Source organism: Euphorbia lathyris, chromosome 10, assembly GCF_963576675.1.
Source record: "Euphorbia lathyris chromosome 10, ddEupLath1.1, whole genome shotgun sequence".
NCBI classification, from domain to species: Eukaryota; Viridiplantae; Streptophyta; class Magnoliopsida; order Malpighiales; family Euphorbiaceae; genus Euphorbia; species Euphorbia lathyris.
In genome coordinates this window covers 3067404-3081681 of record NC_088919.1, presented here as the reverse complement: position 1 = coordinate 3081681, position 14278 = coordinate 3067404, and the positions used below count along the sequence as shown (strand labels likewise).

Here is a 14278-nt window from a genome sequence, read left to right as displayed (position 1 = left end):
GGCCTCCAACTCGCCCGAGCTGGCCTCCAGCTCGCCCGAGCTGGCCATGCCAGCTCGCCCGAGCAGGCCCTCAGGGGCCTGCTCGACGGGCTGGCAGTACTAGCTCGCCGATCTAGCCCCAAAAAGGCCATTTGGGCGAGCGAGAATGCCCAAAACGCCTTGCGTGACTGCTGGATGTCCCGAAACGCAACTTTTACCCGAACTCGTTCTTGTTTTAGCCTGCACATACACAAAAACTCCAAATAACATTAGTTCCGAGGCTAAATTGACCCGCCAATCGCTTATTTTGAGTGAACACTCCGTTTGGTGCGACTTTTGGCGGATCAATTTGCTATAAAAGGTAATGGAAATTTAACGTACATGCTAATTTGACCATATTTGCCTAAAATAATTAGAAAATGAGCCTAAACAACGAAAAGTAAATAAAACATATACAATTTCTAACTAACTCACACAAAAGCATATAAATGCGAGAATTGCTCGCTTATTCATAAAATAACGCTAAAAACCATCCTAAAACCGTACCCAAAGATAGGGTTTTTTGACCCCTATCAGGTGTCCAAATCTTCTTTCAAGGACCTTTTTGATTCTGCGAATTCAAAATTAGCTGGCTGGAAAGCTCACTCTTTATCTCTTGTAGGAAGAATGACTCTGATTCAGTCTGTGACTAGCTCCTCTCCAAACCATTTGATGCAATCTACCGTGTTGCCTAATAATGTCCTCAACAGCCTTGAAAAAATGAACCGCCGCTTCCTTGGGGGTGGGTCGGAGGGGTGCAGAAAATTCATTCTATTCCTTGGGAGAAGGTGTGTCGACCTAAACGAATGGGAGGAGCTGGTATCAGGAAGGCCGTTGACAACAACAGGGTTCTCCATATGAAGATTCTCTGGCGAATGTGGCAAAATCCTGGTGCTTTTTGGGTGCGGGTTCTCCATGGAATGTACAGGAAAGATAAAATCTTTGGTGGGACTGAGGGGTGAGTTAAAAAATGCTCCTTTTTGTGGAAGAGTGTAAGCTCTGTTTTCCAGGAGTTCTGCAGTGGCATTGCTTGGAAGGTGGAGAATGGGCGAAATATCCGGTTCTGGACTGATAACTGGCTTAGAGGGGTGCGACCGATTGATGTTTGCTTAGTTCAGCCCCCCTCTCATATTCTTCACTGGTCCGTGTCTAGCCTGCTGGATCCCAATGGCGATTGGGCCTGGTCTGAGCTCGAGCATTTCTTTGATGAAGAGTGGCTGCTAAAAATCCGTAGGATTAAAGCCAGCCTTAAGGAGGCTGACGGGGATTCTCGTTGTTGGGCACACACGAATAACGACCTATTCTCCTATAGATCGGCTTATGAAGCCTTAAAGGGCTTTTCAAATTCAATCACAGATGTCAATTGGAAGAGAATTTGGTCCCTGAATCTTCCGTACCGGATCAGAAGCTTTGCATGGCTTGCCATCCAAGATCGCCTCCTAACCAACACGGAGAGACTCCGGCGGCACCTTTCATCTGCAGGAAGCTGCCCCCGCTGTAATCTGCAGCTAGAATCCCTTGCCCACGCGCTGCGGGACTGTTCTTTTAGCAGAAATATTTGGCTCCAGATTCTTCCGACTAATATTCAGCATCAGTTCTTTGGATTAGGGGGGGAATGAGTGGTTTAATTCCTACTTAGGAGGCAACCTCCTTAGAAATTGGGAGGACGGAATTCTGATCTTCGTGACTACCTGTCATTTCCTTTGGAGATGGAGAAATGAGTTTGTTTTCAATAATAATAAAAGCATTCCGCACAAGACTATAGAGGTCATTAAGGATAGTCTTATGTCCTTTAAAGCTAGCTTCTTGATGCTTAGAAATGATGGGATTCGGCACTGTAAATCTGTGGGGCTGGTTGGATGGTCTCGACCTCAAGAGGGGTGGATGAAATTAAATATTGATGGCTCGTGCCTCTAGTCAGGAAGAATCGCTCCTGCTGGAATTATCCGTTATTATACTGGGCAGTGGGTAGCGGGATTTGTTCATAATATTGGCTCTGGCTCGTCCCTTGAAGCGGAATTATGGGGCCTCTACTCAGGTATTTGTATTGCCTCGTCTTTGCGAATATCAAAACTGTCAATTGAAAATGATAATCAAGAGGTTGTCCATTGTCTTAACCAAGCTCGCTGCTCCCACTTTGGATCCTCGTCACTAGTTTCCTGCGTAAGGAGAATGCTCTTCGGATTTAACCAGGTCCAGGTTCAGCACGTCTACCGTGAACAGAACCGTGTTGCTGATAAGCTAGCCCAAGAAGCTCACACAGCCCCCTTGGGCGTCACAACACTTGATTTGCCGCCTGCTGCTGTTTTGAACCTAGTTGCCGCCGATACCATTGGTGCTGGTTTCCTTAGGGTTATTCGTGGGTGATTTGGGTCCTGTTGCTGTCCTTTTTGCTTTTGTTTTAGTTGTATTTCGTGTTGTTACAAAAAAAAAAAAGAAATCTATGAAGTCCATCATTTGGAACTTCTTTCTTCACTCGATGTCAAGCCCTCTCTATGCCATCTTCATAATCTGCCTTTAGGAGTTATATGTTGCATATGATTCTCAACTTTTTGAAACGATAAACATTTTTTTTTTTTTTTTTTGGGTAAGTTTGAAAAGTTTAGGTCCACATTACCAACTGTTGAGTGATATGTATATGTAAACACTTTCATAAAAAAAGGATTTGTGATAATAAAAAATATTTTTTTTTTTCAAAAAAATATAAAACATTAATATGTAATACAAATTAAAATTTTAACTGCCATTTAAAAAAAAATTGAATTTTTCTTCAAGATTTTGTTTTATTATTTTAAATATTAAATGTAATGGGTTAGGCTATGTTTACTTTGTTTTTGATAAAATAAGCCTTATTTTGTTTTTTCCACCATTAGATAGTGAGCAACTTGAAAAGTTAAGTTTAACAAAATTTTAAAACTCTACAATGTATTTGTTAAAATAAAACAAATGCATTATGTAATATACAAAAAAAAAAAAAACTCAACATCTAATAAATTGTTCATTATATTATAAGAAAAATTAATATCAAAATTTGGCAAGTTGAATTATGGGTGGTAAAAACACCAATCAAACCGGTAACCGAATTCAAAACCGAAAAGTTGAATCGGAAAAATTGGTTAACGGTTAGGGTGGCAACATGTAGGGTACCTGCATGTATTTTCAATTTCAAACTGTTACCCGTTTATTTTTTCATTATCCGTACCAATCTCATTACTCTAACGAGTATACTTCATGAATCCCATTGATGTCCCATTTAAATCGCGGGTACCTTTACCCGTTAAAAATCAATAAATAAAATTAAAAATATTGCAAATTCAACAAAGGATAAATTTAATAAATCATCCACAAATAATTCATCTACAAATTTAACAAAATTCCAAATTAAAAATTCTAAATCGCTTCAATTATCAAGAAATTAAAATACAGTAGTATTCTAAATCACTTCCTTACATCTAAAAATATTAATATCTTTTTATATAAAGAAACCGAGACGGGTAACAGGTAGCAGATACCCACAGAGTTATTCCCATACTCATCCCTCATAATTGTTTTGAGCTTATACCCTTTTATACATGAACAGCCAAAAAAAAGTCAAATTAGGGTTGGATAGTACCAGATACCCGCGGGTACAGTTCTATTGCCATCCTTAGTTAGGGCTGTAAATGAGCCGAGCCGCTCATGAACGGTTCGGTGTTCGGCTCAATAAAAGCTCGATTGTGTTTAACTCGATTTATAAACGAGTCGAACACGAGTACGACGAAACTCGACTCGAAAGCTCGTGAGCAGACTCGATTATAGGTTCATGAACAAGTTCATGAGCAAACTCGATTATATTGTTCATGAACACGCTTGTGAGCAAGATTGGTTCGGTTATTTTTTTAATAATGATATTTCTATAAAGAGGGAAATATAAAACAACTAATTTCGTGTAAAATTTAGTTTCATAGGTTTCAAACCGTATAGTTTTGCGTTAAAGAAATTTCAAATCGATATAATTAATGAACATAATTAATGAGTTGTTCGTGACCGAAGTTTATGAACTAAATTAACGAGTTGAACAAAGCTCGTTAACCAGCTCGCGAATAGCTCACGAACATAATGTTTAGCACGAGCTCGTCAATTTTTTGACGAGCCGAGCCTGAGCAGACAAAAACTCATTTCGACTTGATTATAGCCGTATCCCTAGTTAACGGAACTAGAGGTTTCGGTTTATCCACGTACATTTATTCGGTTTTTGGTTTCGGGTTCGGCATGGAATATACAAAAACCGTCAGCATTTATATGTATATATGTTAGGGTTATGACAAAACTGCCCTAATTTCTCCCACATCCCTAATTTCTCCTCTCTGTCTGCTCTCTACGCCGCCAACTTTCCTCAACTCTCTCAAACTCATTGGCGCTGCTAGAAGTTATCGTCGTTCACTAGACTTCACTGGCACTGCTAGTAGTACCGCAACACTCTATGTACCGGCGCCGGTAGAAGTTAGCGCAAGATGTCCGTAAATCGAAGCCATTGAAGAGCTTTTATCAGCACCTCTCAGGTTTATATCATTGTATTCTAAAGATTGAATTGAGTTTATGCAGTTTTGCATTTGCTAATTTATTAGTTTCATCAATCAATTGATATATAGTGGAGAAGCAGAACAGTTTTTGAATGTTAAATTTTAATTAGGTTGTATTAAATTGATTTTGTTTTTATATTTGAATTTCCATGCTTACCGTTTCCCAGGTAAAGAGCTTAGAATATTTATGAGTTACACAAAATACAAATTCCAGCAAAACTCAAGACTGATGAAGACTAATTTTTCTTTAAACTAATGCCTGCCGTTGTAGTCCCTCTTTTTCCCCTTCTCCCTCTTCCAACTCACCGTCGAGGACTTGCTTACATCATTCTGCATCTTCCCCGACCGACGATATACTTTGCAGCGACATTCTGCCATTATTCCACTCAACTGGAAAGATATAAGTTCATCAGTCTGTAGTTTTGCTGAAATTTATATTTTGGGTAACTGGGTAAATAATGGAAATTCGCGGCTACTCTAGCTTTTGTGTATTTTCATGTTAATTTTGATGCTCTCCACATAAATAGAAGCTTCACACTTGATTCCAATCAAGTGTGATGCTTGCTGATGATCGTTGTAACACAAATTTTTAGCAACTTGCTTCAGTTAATTAACTCTTGCCCTTGCTTCCAGGCCATCTATTTGGGAAGAACCTGCCCAGCCGATTCAGTTTAGCAGAATCACCTTGGTTTTAGTGTGCTCTATAATTTATATGTAATTCTACATCCTCAATTCACCAATGGGAGAAAAACAGAGACTTGCAGCTGCTACGAGTGTATGTCTAGTTATTTTTCTTGTTTGTGTCTTGAGTATATATCTAGGTAATATTATGGTTGTGCTGTTAATGCTTCAGTTTGCACTAATTGATATAAGTGAAATGATACTTGTGATAATAGGAACACTCTGATTCTGAGGATGACAGCGACTATTGTGGATCGTCTGGAGAGTCAGAGACAGGAGAAAGCTCTTATGGAGATGAGGTACATGGTAATTTCTTTAGACATCTTACAGTTTGCACATTCACTACCGGCAGATGAATGTGTAGTTATTAAAGGTCTGCATGGCGCACTAAACCGCAAGTACAAGGCACACTAACAAAATATTTCTTTTTATAAAATCATAAATGATAATATCTAAAATATAAGCAATAAGAAATCCTAAAATCAAAATGCAATAAATACTAAAAACCATAAACAAATTCTATATCTAAAAGTTCAATGGCTCAACTAAATAGTAAATCCTAGCTACTTCTCATCAAAAGAATTGTTCTTGAAATCCTCTATAGTTTTGTTCTTCGAAGTTCAACAATTGTCTACATTGGCTGCTGCTTTGATGTCTCTCTTTTTTCCGTTGTGTCTTTTCAAATTCAACTTGTTTCTTTTTTCTTTTGTTTATTTTGGACCCTAGTTGTGTCTAATCCTACACTGAATATTAAACACATATTAAACTCTTTTAAACCCTAATAGAACACATGCCATATAGGTACATCATCTGCCTAGGTGCACCTTTAACAACTATGGATAATGTACGAATGGGAGAAATTTGAAGTACAGTGAAGATGTTCTCTGTGATTTTCTTTCTCTCTCTTATCAAGCATGTTACATCGAGGCTATATAGAAGTTACCTTTCAGGAATATTAGCTATCTCATTAAGCCCATTGCTGCATCTTCATAATCATTGGGATTTGGGAGGAAAATAATGCTTGTCCTTTTGTCATATGTAGCTAAGTGTTTAAGTTTAGAATTTTCTGTTTTTGTGCATTGTTGTATTATGCTATTGTTAATAGTAATATTTGCAGGGTTCTCTTGACACAGACAATAATGATGTCCCAGATGAGGAAGATCAAAGTGGGGGATCAGAATCTGATCAAGCAGCTGAAGAAAGCGATTCCTCTGAGGATGAAGTACACTTCTTTCCTTATTTTGTTTTTAATACTTTTAACTTGGGATGATGAAATAATATATAAGTTTCCCGAAAATATATTTATTCGCAGTTAACGAACTTTTACTTATTTGTGTATGAATTATGATTTTTGTTTCACAAGGTGGCACACCGAAATACAGTTGGAAATGTTCCCTTGAAGTGGTATGAGGATGAAAAACACATTGGATATGACATTAAAGGGAAGAAGGTGGCAAAGAAAGTGATGGAAGATAAAATTGCCTCTTTTCTTGAAAGTGCTGATGACTCGGGTAATTGGTGAGTATAATAGTACTTGTTTAGTTCTCATGGTTCAACAATAAGCATAAGAACAGAATTAATTTGTTGACCTCTTGACTTTGATTTGACTTGATTTAAGGTAACCTAAAATGGTGGGTGAATATATAGTCCTCTCCTTTTCCTGGTAGTCTAAGAGATCTTCCCTCCATAGTTATTAAAGGCGCAAGGCACAAACGTTCACCTGAGTGACAACAGACGCACTAAAGAAAAACAATAATATAAAATCGTAAATAACATCAATTAACATTTTTTATGCAACAAATAGTCAAACATTTTCTGAGAACTGTAAGAGTTCTTTTTCGAACACTAGAGCCTAGGTCTAACACTTGAAGTAGAGGTATTCGTAATATTTTTTCCTATTTTAATATGATAAACATATTCTTCAAATGTAGACGATATGAACAGGAAATGGTTGAGATAGTAAATGCCACTTTTTAACTTGGAATCCTAAAAGAACTGTTTGATTTATAAAATTGCACCTAGGCGCACCTCCAGCAAGGTGCTAGGCTCACAAAGGCACGTGCCTCTTGAACACAGCTTGGCTTTTGGCTTCTGGCGTGACATGCTTGGAGCTTAGCGCCTTTTGAGCATGGGATCTGCCTTTGATAACTATGATTCCCTCCCAATTTGACATCTTTAGGAATTGAAAAATTTGTGCAATGTTGTTTGTTTTTGCTCTGCGAGACACTCGATTTTTGCGAGTTGCTACCCTGCTACACAAGGAATAAAAATGCCATGAAAACTTTTATTCAGAATTTGATAGGGCCGATACTTTTGAGTTTTAGTCTGATTTTGGTTGCATTAAGATTAACTACTGCAATATCATTTGCTGAAACTATATGCCATATGAACACATAACAATTGCAATTCTTTGAATTTAGATTTTAAAGTATTTTTCTTGCACTTTCATGGTTGATTTTATTAATGCAGGCGCAAGTTTCGTGATGAATACAATCAAGAGATGGTAGAGCTGACTAAAGAAGAAATAAAAGTTATACGTAATTTGGTCAAAGGAACGGCTCCACATCTTGACTTTGATCCCTATCCTGTATGCATTTCTCTGTTATTCTCCTGCTCACCACATTTATTTAGTTTTGGATGCTGATTAAGTTTTTTATGTGTCATTCAGACCTACAGCGACTGGTTTGAATGGGACGGTAAGCATCCATTGTCAAATGCTCCAGAGCCAAAGAGGCGATTTACTCCCTCAAAATGGGAAGCTAAAAAGGTAAGTCAAATATATATTATATATATACACACACATATATATTTTTTCCTTTTTTTGAATTTGGACAAGTAGTAGAGTAACAAATTTTTTTTCCCCAGATTTGTGTTTGTGAATAAGCAATTGTTTTCTGACTAGCACTTGAAATCTGTTGGCATAAGTTCTAACATGGTTTGCCTTATTTTCTGTGTTTCACCTTTGAATAGGTCGTAGAATTAGTTAGGGGAATTCGCAACGGTTCAATAAAGTTTGACAAGCCAAAAGAAGCACCACGTTTCAGCCTGTTGTGGGGAGATGATTCCATCTCAGCAGAAAAGACTAGACATTTATCATACATTCAGGCACCAAAGCCTAAATTGCCTGGTAGGAATTTGTTTTATCTTCTAAGTTTTCTAATTCCGTTGTTTTGCTTGGTCATAGATCTTAGATTGAATTTTGTCTCAGGCCACGAGGAGTCGTATAACCCTTCTATTGAATACATTCCAACACAAGAGGAGATCAATTCGTATCAGCTAATGGACGAGGAAGACCGACCTCAATTTGTACCTAAACGGTGACTAATAATCTTTTGAGAAATAATTAATATGTAATTGTTTTCTTTATTGCTGAATATTGGGCCTATAAGAAATTTATCTGCTTAGGTTCGCATCTGTTAGAAGCCTTCCAGCATATGAGAATGCTGTTAAGGAATCGTTTGAACGCTGTTTGGATCTGTACTTGTGCCCTAGAGTCCGTAAGAATCGTGTAAGTTAATGACACTCATTGGAGACAATGTTTTACAAAGATCCTTACACATATTTATAATGTTATTCATGCATTATCCTTTAATTCGTCCATCATGCTTTTGCTTTGGCCATGCTAATAAAAATAATTTATTCTTCCTATGTTGTTTCAGCTTAATATTGATCCTGAATCTTTGAAACCTAAACTACCAAGTAAGAAAGATCTAAAGCCTTATCCGACAACGTGCTATCTTGAGTATAAAGGTCATAAAGGTGCAGTCATGTCAATTTCTATTGATGCTTCTGGGCAGTGGATAGCATCAGGTTTGGATTTTTATTGTGCTTGTTTTATCACATTGTCCAATCACAAATTCAATGTCTTTGGATGTGGATCTCATGATCTCCTATTTCTCTGTAAAGGATCAACTGATGGAACTGTACGTATTTGGGAAGTTGATACTGGTAGATGTCTTAAAATCTGGGAGTTCGATGAAGCTGCCAATAGTGTAGCGTGGAATCCTTTGCCTGAACTTCCTCTCTTGGCAATCGCAGTGTATGATTACAATTATTTTTGTTGTTATTTATAATCATCATCATCAATGTTATTATTAGTTGACAAAGATCAATCATGCAGTGGGCTAGATCTATTTCTTCTGAACACTGGATTGGGGAGTCAAGAAGTGCAGAAGAAAGTCAAGGAACTTCTTCATGTTGAGACGCCTATAGCTTCAGATGTCTCTGGTAAGTGTACAATATGTATAGTATAGTCATGAATGACTCGTGGCAAATGAATGCTTTCTGATTTTCGCACATCTTATTGTATATCCATAGGTAATGCAGAATTGGGCTTGAGCTGGATTCAAGACGACAAGCATGGAGGAATCAGATTAAGGCATTTTAAGGTAACATTCATTTGAAAGTTTGAGTTTTCTGCTAATGATACTGGAAGCTCCTTATTCAAATTTCTTATTCTGTTTAGTTTTGATTTCTCTTCACTTTTTCTGTAGTTATTATTTTTTAAATTTCATCACTTGCATTCTTACAGACCATATCTTCAGTAGAATGGCATCGTAAAGGAGACTACTGCTGTACTTTGATGCCAGCTGATATCCTTTTGCGCCTAATCTATTTTATTTTTACTTTTAGAAAAGTTTTACTTTTATTAATTCTGCCAAGAAACCAATTTAACATAAAGCCTAAGCTGATAATTAAGGCCCAATAATAGTTTTTTATTATAATGCCTCTTGGCTTGAAGCCTGTACAACAACATAACCTTTTAGAGACCCACCTTACCATGTGTTGAAATTCCATCATTAAATGGGGTTGCCAGGATTCGAACCCTCCACCACTTGGTCATGAGGCTCTGATACCATTATAAGGAACCAATTGAACCAAAAGCTTAAACTTTTATTATTATAATCTCTGACAAATTCCACTGGTCATTGAGAATTTTTTGATATTCCTTTTGGCTTTATTTATTTCATTTTTGTAAATTATAGAAAATTCACCTTTTTAACTGTTTATGTGGTACTTTTGTATGGGTGTTTATGTATTGTAGTTATGTTTTAATTGCATGGTCTAAAACGTCTTGCAAGAAAAAAAGAAAATATTACGGTGTAACTTATCACCTATAGTATCTTTATGGTCCTATTTTGATTTCATTGTAAATATGACTAAAGATGAAGTGTTAGACTTCATCTGAGGATCTTTAGGGACCTGACTATATGGCGTCTATCCGTATGTAATTTGGTTCCTCAAGGTAGACCGATTTATGTTGCTGATATAAATTGGTTTGCCTCAACACTTTCTTCTGTTTCCTTGACAACGAATTACGTGAATCGAAGGCAATTCTTATACACATGCTCTCTAAAAAGCTCACACAGAGACTTCCATTTAAGCTGCATGGACTTCCAGTATCATGTGTATTTCACCCTACTCGCTCCATTTTCTTTGCTGCAACGAAGAAGAATGTTCGTGTGTATGATTTGTTGAAGCACAAGCTGATGAAGAAGCTCGAGTCTGGACTTCGTGAGATTTCCTCCATTGCAATTCATCCAGGAGGTTGTACTCCCATTTCAGCTACTAATTTATTTAGCTGTTTGTGCGCTTCTTGTTGTCCACTTATATAAGTTTGGCCTTTTATGCAGGTGACAATCTAATTGTTGGAAGCAGAGATGGAAAATTATGTTGGTTTGATATGGACCTCTCATCCAAACCTTACAGAGTTCTCAAGTATGTAGATATTATATATATATATATATATATGTATATATATGTACTTTGCATGTCTGTGTCTGTATATTCTTTAGAACACCCAGTTCACTGCAAGAAGAATGGAATTTGGATGTATTATATGCATATTTACTCTTCATTTTTTTATGTTCCATTTATGTAATTTATTTTATTTGATATGATGATTTGTTGTTGATGATGTGCTTGTTTTTCTTACTCTTTGCTTCAATGTTATTTTTGGAAATCTCAGGTGCCATCCAAAAGACGTATCAAATGTGGCGTTCCATCGTTCATACCCACTGTTTGCGTCATGCTCTGATGACTGCACTGCATATGTTTTTCATGGCATGGTTTATTCTGATCTTAATCAGAACCCTCTTATCGTTCCACTTGAAATTCTCCGAGGACATTCAAGCTCAAATGGAAGAGGTGAGCCTTCTTTGACTCAGTTATATATATATTTATCCTTTACCCCCTTTTGCTTTGAAAAAAGTAAGGTTGACTTGAGTTCTTTTGTCCAAACTAAATACAACTTGTATTGAGCTTTTTTGGTTTAACGTATAACTAATACAACTTTGAACATATAAGATCACAAATTTACTGGCGAGCAAGCACTAGAAAATAGATTCGTGGCTTGTCAAATTTCATCTGTTATATACTTCTGTATTTCATTTCATGTGTTGGTCATCTTTGTTTCTTGTTAGACATAGGGTTGATGCAGTTTCAACATTTTCTCTCACTATATTGCAGGAGTAATGGATTGTAAATTTCATCCAAGGCAACCCTGGTTATTCACTGCCGGTGCTGATTCATTGATCAGACTTTACTGTCATTAAGATTTACCGGAAGAAGTTTCGTGATTTCACTGCTTTGGAAAGACTGCAGAGTTATAAAGCTTCGGATTTGAAGCGTATGAAAGACATCTGAACAACGCTTGGATGTGCCTAGAAACTGGTGTTCAAGCATATTATAGATTCCCCAGCTCGTGAAAATGAGGTAGGTTCTGGCATTAAATTGCAGGCTTACTTGTGTTAACCAGGCAAGCCTCCATTACAATTTTGACTAGAAAAACTGTTTCTCAATTTTGTTTTGCGGCTCGAGTTATATCATTTTCCGTAATTTTATAAATTAAGTATTTTATAATTGGATATATAAATGACTTCCCAGTTCCTAAGTTGAGTAACATAAGTATATCTTGTATAACTGATAAAAAGCTTTACTTTGCATGCTAATTCGATGTTTGAGAATCTTGTTTAGTGAGTGTAATTTTGTCTCTTGTCATGTGTTCTATTATTTTGTCAAAACCGGCCTGGCCCGGCCCGGCCGGTGAAGCAGTAGGTAAACCAGTCTGAAAAGAACAAAATATTATATTGTTAGAAACCGTACGTAAAAACCCGTATGCTTAGGTGGTTAAACTGGTGTGCCAGGGTTTATGGGTTGGATCCATTGTTTTCTTTTAAACACAAACATAAATGGTATTAGAAAACATTATTATTTGTTTTCTAAACATGATGTTTTTATATTATAAAATTATTGTTTTTGACATTTTAATTTGTTACGTTGAATTTGATAATTTGATGTCCCAGTATATTATAAGTTGGTATTGAAGAATATTTTTGTTAGTAGTACAATTTTTATTAATATTATTAATATTTTATTATGTTATAAGTTACCAGTTTAAATGAACAAAAGTATTTTTACTGGACTTTTTTGATCAGTCCGGTTGTTGGGTTGCGAGAACCTCGATTTTTACCAGCGACTAGTATATTTTTTGCCTTAATATCCCAGAAAATAGTTTTACAATGGCTTAGACCACAACTTTTATTTATAGGTTTTGAAATTATTGTGTTTATTAAGAACTTCAAAAATTAGTATTTATCATGATTTTAACTTAATATCAGTCATATTGATGATATTGATATTTGTACTAGATTTTTTAAATTTCAAGACATCGGGAATTATGCGAGTATAAGAGAGATCATTCTACATGCACTCAAAGTTGGACCAGTTACGCATAAGGAAGTACTTATCGATTATTCCCTCTATTTCATTTTAATTGTCTTTTAAGGTTTCTACACATTAAGAAACCTATTAATTAGCCTAAAAAGTAGTTAAACATTACCTTATTACTCTCTTACAATTAATGTTTAAATTTCTCTGCAAATTTCTTTCCTTTTATTATATGAGGACAAAGTTGGAAGGAACACATTTAATGTTCCTTGAAAAGTGTAAAACGTTAAATAATTTGAAACAAAATTTTTTCTTTAAAACGACAATTATTATGAAACGGAGGGAGTAGAATTCTTTACAATTTTTTTAATGCAGTTTCAGAACACTGCATCAGAAATTATAAGAAAAGTTAGAGATGAGTTCTAATTAGATTTAAATTTTAAGAAAAAAAATAAGCAACACTATAATTATATTTTAATAAATTGTTTTAGTTATGTTAGTGTAAGTTTATATAATTATTAATTTATAATATTAATAAGATCCTATTTTTTCCTATTTATGCAGGTTTTTTTTTGAAAATCTATTGTTATCTTACCAAAATTTGTTATTTTTCAACTGATATGGGGCTGGAGAAAAATATAATGTTAAAGAGTTTATTAATTTACCGAATATCAATTTAAGGAGATTCTACTATATATGGAAATAGTGGAAGAAATCATGTCTCAAATATCTAACCCTTTTCTTTTCCTTTACACAAAAAAATGTTTCTACTTATTTTTTTCCTTGTGTGGATCTTCCATACAAGAAAAAAAAGATTTTTTTTTTCTTTCTTGTATGTGTGAGGGATAAGAAAGGAGACACGTATGAGATTTTCTATGCCTAAGTTTGGAAACAGGATATGTTTTCACTTGAATGCGCAAATTATAAACTGTATGGGGGCAAATTGAATGGTTTTGGGCTAATACATGTGAAGCGCTTCGTACTCGCTTAAAAAAAAAAAAGTTAAATGTTTTTACTTTAAAAATATTCTACTTGCCTTTTAAATTTACTCAAATGAGGGATTTTGAACGAGTGAAATACGTAAAATTTAAACAAGTTTAGGAGACTAATAGATCATTAGAAGCAAGTTTAGGAGCTAATAGACCACCTTAACAAAATTTAAAGTAAATAAGTTACTTTAAACAAATTAAGGAGATAAACATGATATTTTTAAACTGTTTCAAGACTCATCAAACGAATTAGACTGAAGTGCGGAACAATAAGGCAGAACCATTTCATCTCATTACTCTTGATCATAAATAGCTCCATTCAAGCCTACGACAGCTGATTTCCAATCTCTACCAACCCAT

The 14278-nt window shown here is 35.7% G+C and overlaps 1 protein-coding gene across 5 annotated transcripts; it reads left to right on the top strand.

The window, feature by feature from the left end:
• The first annotated feature begins 4331 nt into the window (after positions 1–4331).
• Positions 4332–13052, top strand: LOC136208885 (ribosome biogenesis protein BOP1 homolog). 5 transcript variants are annotated; one of them, XR_010677320.1, is made up of 20 exons: positions 4332–4559; positions 5214–5355; positions 5477–5560; positions 6379–6483; positions 6625–6779; positions 7731–7848; positions 7930–8028; positions 8232–8388; positions 8470–8578; positions 8667–8769; positions 8921–9071; positions 9168–9300; positions 9382–9488; positions 9579–9649; positions 9793–9853; positions 10581–10808; positions 10895–10979; positions 11230–11408; positions 11730–11975; positions 12911–13052. XR_010677320.1 is itself a non-coding variant. In XM_066000170.1 (19 exons), exons 2-19 carry the CDS (start codon positions 5320–5322, stop codon positions 11813–11815), a joined length of 2067 nt encoding a protein of 688 aa, XP_065856242.1. In that variant the 5' UTR covers positions 4332–4559; positions 5214–5319; the 3' UTR covers positions 11816–12245. The 5 variants fall into 5 exon arrangements, 4 of the variants coding, with proteins under 4 accessions (XP_065856242.1, XP_065856243.1, XP_065856244.1 ...); XM_066000170.1 differs by lacking the exon at positions 12911–13052 and having other exon boundaries at positions 11730–12245; XM_066000171.1 differs by lacking the exon at positions 12911–13052 and having other exon boundaries at positions 5477–5567; positions 6395–6483; positions 11730–12245.
• Positions 13053–14278: the final 1226 nt, after the last annotated feature.